Source organism: Dendronephthya gigantea, unplaced genomic scaffold (genome assembly GCF_004324835.1).
Source record: "Dendronephthya gigantea isolate DGI-Jeju-01 unplaced genomic scaffold, DenGig_1.0 000097F, whole genome shotgun sequence".
NCBI lineage: Eukaryota > Metazoa > Cnidaria > Anthozoa > Malacalcyonacea > Nephtheidae > Dendronephthya > Dendronephthya gigantea.
In genome coordinates this window covers 508,384-515,206 of record NW_021163107.1, presented here as the reverse complement: position 1 = coordinate 515,206, position 6,823 = coordinate 508,384, and the positions used below count along the sequence as shown (strand labels likewise).

The window sequence follows — 6,823 nt, the reverse complement described above, 5'->3', positions numbered from 1 at the left end:
TATACCTCACTGCTATACAGCGTGTAAGGTGCTAGCTCAGCTAAACAGATTGCGTAATAATTAATGTACATGTACGGTGAGGAGTATTTTATAATTACTGTTATAAGCAGTGGTTATCATTTTTTAAAGTTCCAACAATAAGTGATTTCAACAGCGCCCATTTTTCAAAGACACCCTGGGGCACGTACCAACAGTGTTGGGCTGAATGTTAGGGCTGAAAAAGCGTCCGGTTTGTAGATCATAGATATATGATATACCTTTCTCATGATGACGTCATTGCGGAAAACCTGATGTCAGACAAAGTTTGATTGGTTCTTAAATTTTGCAAAGCCAATCAAAGTTCGTGTAACATCTGGCTTTCCCATTCAACATCATTGTGAGAGTCTGAGAGAGGTCTGAAATTACCGGAGTAAAATACATGCAAATCAGTATTAAAGATTTTACATTGTCATTGTGTGAGGCTGTAATACCTGTAAACTAACGGCATTGTCTGAAGGTCAACGAAGGTCATTATCTTAGATGAATGTCGATGACATCCACGAATAACAAAATACGGTACATTAGAGTCGCTTAAAATTCTAATGAGCATCAAGCTAAGCTACAACGCAATCAAAAGATCAAGGAATAAAAACAAATTCAAATTTATCCACATTCCTGTGACGTATTGAAAAAGGAACAAAGCTTTTCATGTAAAATTTGGCATCAAACTTTAGAACCAAGTGCACACGTGTATCAGAATGAATGAATGCATGCCAGCAAATTCATCGCTTGAACGGGTATTGTGTTTAGAACCAGTTAATTCCGCCGTTTCTTTAGCAGGTGGCTTTTGCTGTTTGTTGGCAAAACTATAACCTTTTACTAACAGAAGGTTGTAAATAAAGCAGGAATATACGTGGAAATATTGCTTGAGGGGATTCTGGTTAATGCTGTCATTCTGACAATTTTTTAATAAAACCTTGCTTCGATCTCGCTGTTAGTGTGAATTGGATCTTATACTTCGCTTGTGTGACTCCTTCAGTTCTTTGTTCTGTCTTTTGGATTGTCACAATGTGTTAGGACATATTTATCAGGTACTCAAAGGCTTCGCAATCACGAGATTTTGAATAATTGAAGAATATTTCTTAATTAACAATGCAACTCGATAAGAATTGCCCACATAACACATGTAGAGATTTTCAGTCGCAATTTATAACCATATAACAGACTAACAGTACAGCTAGGTAGAGTCATCATACCTGAAAATATGATCATTTAGTGAGCTCAGTTTCATATCTTTTAAATCTGATTAAACTCGAGTTCTAGTTGTACAATAAGTCAATATACATACAGTATTGGTAACTGATGGATATATTGCCAAATGGTTAGGTTAGGGGCTAACAGTATTTCTCCCTCTCGACACGAGATCATGTCTGACAGACCTGGAGATCCCCATCGTTAAAACTGAAACTGCTTAGTCAAAGTTATCATTTAGTGGAACAAGTTTTTTTAATTCGCTTCCAGACGATTTAAAATGCATCTCGAAGTTTATAACTATATATCTTATAAAAAATCCCCTAGAAATTTCTTCATTGACTTCATTTATAAAGTTGACCATGTCAATAAATTTTGCTGTATTGCTTGAAAGCATGTTGTGCCACTAATGTAAGCGAAGAATCCAAGCTTCAATTGAATCAGTTATGGCGCAATGAATTATGAAACTTTAATCTTATTGATCTTATTTCATAAAGCACAAGTATCCATCACCCCGTCTCTCTATTACAATGCCTTTACTCAAAATCCAACATTAAATTTTATACGCTGAAGATTAAATATGTATTTTTATGACTGAATATTTGCCTTCCAGATGGATTTCTATGAAAAAAAGGAGAGCGCGAGAGATGCTATAGAACATGACAAAGTGGTATGCTTGTCAATATCATACTTAGTCCAAGGTTCATTAGATCGATATTGCAAAAATTTCACTCCCAAAACGAAGGAAATCGCATTTCTGCACCCTAAAATTTCAATGAAAATTTCAACAATGCTCTACCCCCCAAAATTTAACTTTCTTACACTTCTTGAAAGCTCAAGGCATACATTATCGCATTACTGTAGTACAAATTTACATAAACGTACTACAGTTTTTTTTTGCTGTGGAATTTGGACCTTTAAGGAGAATTTTACCTCGGGCCCCCAAAATTCTCTGGGCGGCCCTGCATGCTCGTGACTCTGCATGATAATTGCAGGTCTTGCGTAGTCTATCTGTAAAGTGTGTCCATGAAACACTTTTAGACCTTTTGTACATGCAGACTGTAACTGAACTGTCCAAGAAGTCCGTAGGCAAAGTCAAACTATAGTCAAAAATGTTGGGTAAAATACCAAAATCATTTCTATCATAAAATTTGCATGATTATATAATAATAGTTCTTTTCACATCATAGTTTTGCATAATCGTTATATTTTTGCATCGTATAATGAATGGTGCAAGCGTCTTAATTCCTGCAGAGTAATTCATGAATCATCTTTATCCCCTTCCCTGTGCTGTATTATAGTTATATTAATCATCTACAATCTAAATAGTCCGCTTTATTCCATGACAACACTCACAATGTATACCAGCTAACGCTATTATAAGATCTAACTCCACCAACTCCAATCGTACGCATTTTGAATTGTCCCCCTGCTACATTTTCAAAATATAATTTCAGGTACACAAGAAACGCGGGATTCCTACACTAAACATTAAATCATTTTTTTCTGATCAGCCTGGTGTGGATGGTGTGGATGTTGTGGCCCCTTTGTCTAAGGTATAAACACACTAAGTGGAAACATACATTAGGATGTTGTGGCACCTTTGTCTAAGATATAAACACACTAAGTGGATACATACATTAAGATGTTGTGGCACCTTTGTCTAAGGTATAAATACTAAGGTATAAACACACTAAGTGGATACATACATTAGGGTCACTCAGTCTTACAATGTGTCCCCCAATTTAAAGCAATCGCCGGGCTGCATGGAAATTGAAAAGTTTCCAACCTAACTCCGTCTATCGTATGTTCTTTATCAACAATGGTATTTATAGTGGCTTCAGCGCATCAGTTCTGCTCATAACAAAGTGTAGGCAACTTGATATACATGCAATTGCTGAAATTTCAATAGCATGTTTCGTGCATGATTTATCATTTAGAGCTACATAATAATATAGTCACTGAAATAGTGATATTTTAAGAAATATAGTTATTCAAAATGTAAACATATTTAACAAAGCATTTGCTTGCAGTACGGTCTGTACCCACCTTTAAGGTTTGGAAGGCTGTTGTTTTCAGAGCAATATGATTATGGCACCACAATCAATATACTGAATGAATTAGCGAAACTGCTATAGACGGTTGATTTCTTTGTCTGAAGCGAAAGTAACAAATGTTATCTATCCAGTATACTCATCTACACTGTAATCTGCAAACTCTAAACTCTGTGAGTTAAACGTTATGACAAAGAGCAGGAAACAGAATTTTCTGGGTATTCACAAAAATCAGGTGGAAACACAGTCAGACAATCGTACGTTGTAATAGATCTTTCTTATAATGACGTCTAACGCGGAAAGTATGGTGTTACATGAAATTTGATTGGCTCCACAAAACTACCAATCAAACTTCGTGACATCGTACTTTCCGCGTTTTAACGACATTATGAAAAAGGTCTATTTAGGTGTACTAAAAAGAACCACTCTTCTTCGTGCAGTAAAGATTTCCGGTTGATTTATTTTTAATAGGCTGAAGAATTTGCTTTGAAAAAGGTTCGGCGGAAGCTCAAAAACAAAGTAAGAACTCTTTTATTGCAGAACTAAAATACCAGAGCTTTTTTTATGTCGGCGACAGATCTAGACTGTTGTCTGTAACATAAGTATTTCTTGTTCAAACTTCATAAATACCCCCTTCAACTTAATTGAAATAGGAATGACAAAATGGTAATTGTATGAAGCCCTTGACTACATTTTAGGTGGTTAAATTATAGACTTGGTCCCAACATTATGACTTAATCCGCAGAGTACAATCTAAGCCAGACCATTTCTTTACTTTCATACGTAAACATATCGAAAGAAAATTGTAGCGTGACAATAATGCACAAGTTGTAAATAATTCTTAACCTTTTTTCTAACATTTTATAACTTCTTTAATCACATTTTATTTTTTTTCTTGAAAGATATCGGCGCAAGAGAGTAGAAAGAGAAAAAAACAACATTTAGAAAGTTTAGAAAAAAGGCAAGTTTTTAGCGGAGAATATCAATAATTAGAATAACTGGATTTACTTGTCGGAAATTAATTATTTTCGTTCTTTCCTTCGTCTCAAAGCTTTCCTTTATCTAATTAGCGTTCGCGGGCTCAAGAGCATAAATTTAGCTTGACTTTTATGCGAATTTGCTGGGTATTTTGACATGTTAAATAAACGTATATTTTTCATCATTGATGTTTTCGGAAAATCTTATGAACAATCTTATAATACTTAATAGACAATAATAGACAATCTTATAGACCTTTTCAGCTTGTATGCAAATTAAATTAAACCGTTTCAAATCACATGGTCTGAAATCATCATCATCTAGGCCTATTGCGTCAATTAGGCGCACATGGCCTGATGGTTTGAAATGGTTACGCTTTATTAGCTATTCCATGGCCACAACATCTGAAATGGTTAATTTGCATGCCATGCAAGCTCAAAAGGTCTATTTAACAGACTTTCTTTGATATTCTTACCGTATATTATAAAAATTAACTGATGAACAAAGCGTCAGATATGTTCAATATGTTGCCTTATAAATAGATGAACTATTGCATTTTGTGTTGCAGAGTTCGTTTGCTAGATTCAGAAAATTCAAGTTTAAGGACGAAATTAGAAAAGCAAAATCAATCATTGAGGTAAAAATACGTAATCATATATTAGTATCGAATTAAAATTTATTGTCGATCTAAAGTCCAATCTTCATATAATGCATTCAAAATGAATTATGATTTTTAGCACTTCACTCGATGCAAGTAAATTCTAGAGGTTCAAAGGGTCTTAATTTCGAGTGGAATTATACACATGCACTTCACATTCAAGCCAGGAACAATTGGTGAAAAAATGAGTCAACTATCGTAGGTTCGATTCCTGCCGGAGAATCGATAGTTGACTCATTTTTCCATCAACTGTTCCTGGCTTGAATTTGAAGTGTGTATAATTCCACTTGAAATTAAGATCCTTTGAACATTTTGTATTCAAAATGGTTTGTTTGGTTGTATTCAAAAATATTCAAAAGGAAAAACACAATTCGTTTGGATCGTTGAAAAATAAATTCAAATTAAGAATAAATTGAATAAATTCATCATGCACGGTCAAATTTATTATGAGACATTTTTATTTTGGGCACAGGTCACATGATGAAGTATCACATACGTGTTCAAAGTCTATTGTATTTCTACAGCTGAAATCCGGATAAATTGCATGCAGTATTTACTAAGACTCTAAGAGATAAATATTACAGTTTGACGATCGCTTTTCCAGTAACAGTTATTGTACAGGGTGTATAAAAACCCGCAACCTTTATAGTTGCCAGAGGCCTACGGCTACGATCTTTTGTTATTGAAAAAAGCGAATATTTATGAATATTTAGTTGTTGCGGTGTTTTTGGGCAGTGTCGCAGCTCATCGCAAGAATGATTTTCACTGGCTGAACTTTAAAATGCTTTCCTGTTTCAACCAATAGCATAGCTTCGTTCTTTAGAAGGCATAGAAAAGCATTATCCAATTGGACAAAAGCTTCCGAGAGCTGCGACATGTAACGTGATTGATACACACTTTATGATGAAATAAACAACCCTTGTTTAAAAGTTTCAACTATCTCTGAACCTAATAAATTTTGACATGAAGTTAAATCTTCCATTTCCAGGTCATTAACATTTCAACTGAGTAAGACTGGACCAAGAAGTAAAGACGAAATAGTCAGCTACCAAAATCAGGGAACGCAAACAGGAATTTGCCTAAAATGGTTTGTAACCGATTAGTGTTTTTGAGTAATAAGCATCATATAAACATAATTCAAAAAAGGTTTTACCGTTTCAAAACATATAAACTCTGACGATGGAATATACATCACGGGCTGTACCCACTTTTGAAAGAAAAGACAACTATAACTAAGTCAGTTGTACGTGTATACAGCATTGTGCAAAAGTTTTAGTCACAGCCGGTATTCACCAGCATGGGTTTCCTGGCTTTGTTGCATGTATGAAAATTAATTTTATTCTTGAAACCAATACAAAATGTGAACATTTGAAGACAATTCCAATAAATTATACTTTGCATATATCCCGCACGGGAAAATTCTGGGTTCTAAAACACAACATTTCCCCAAAGTTGTGATCTTTAGGGCTTGCCCAAAACTATGACAGGAGTTCCTGGAATTACATTGAAGTAATAATATATATTTTAGTTATCTTCAAAAGGAATCAGTGGATAGCACATTGGAAGATTTCAAAATAGAGACAGGAAAAAATGGACAAATAATTGTTCAATCAGACTTCGTAGAAAATCGTCCAAAAAGGCCTAGCAGTATCCGGAACGAGTATACTGAGTTCAGTAGCATTTTTCATGCTCGCAGTCTGCGAGATAAAGCTTAGACATGATAGATTTGATATCACACTAGTTGGGTTGTAGAAGAGGGCTCTGGGGAGCTGAGCTTCCTTTAATGTAAAATTTAATGTAGATTTGGGAAGGCTGAGCCCTCCTAAAATTTTTGGCAGATAAAATATTAACATTAACTAATAGAAACTTAAAACAAGCATTAACACCAATATTTTTTAAAAAA

The 6,823-nt window shown here is 34.6% G+C and overlaps 1 protein-coding gene across 2 annotated transcripts; it reads left to right on the top strand.

Annotated features, from left to right (window-relative positions):
- Positions 1-59: 59 nt before the first annotated feature.
- Positions 60-6,823, top strand: LOC114534123 (cyclic AMP-responsive element-binding protein 3-like protein 2). 2 transcript variants are annotated; one of them, XM_028555670.1, is made up of 8 exons: positions 60-1,070; positions 1,844-1,900; positions 2,745-2,786; positions 3,756-3,803; positions 4,187-4,245; positions 4,831-4,899; positions 5,909-6,007; positions 6,449-6,823. In XM_028555670.1, the coding sequence occupies exons 2-8, from the start codon at positions 1,844-1,846 to the stop codon at positions 6,633-6,635; spliced, it is 561 nt and encodes a 186-aa protein (XP_028411471.1). In that variant the 5' UTR covers positions 60-1,070; the 3' UTR covers positions 6,636-6,823. The 2 variants fall into 2 exon arrangements, with proteins under 2 accessions (XP_028411471.1, XP_028411470.1); XM_028555669.1 differs by having other exon boundaries at positions 2,688-2,786.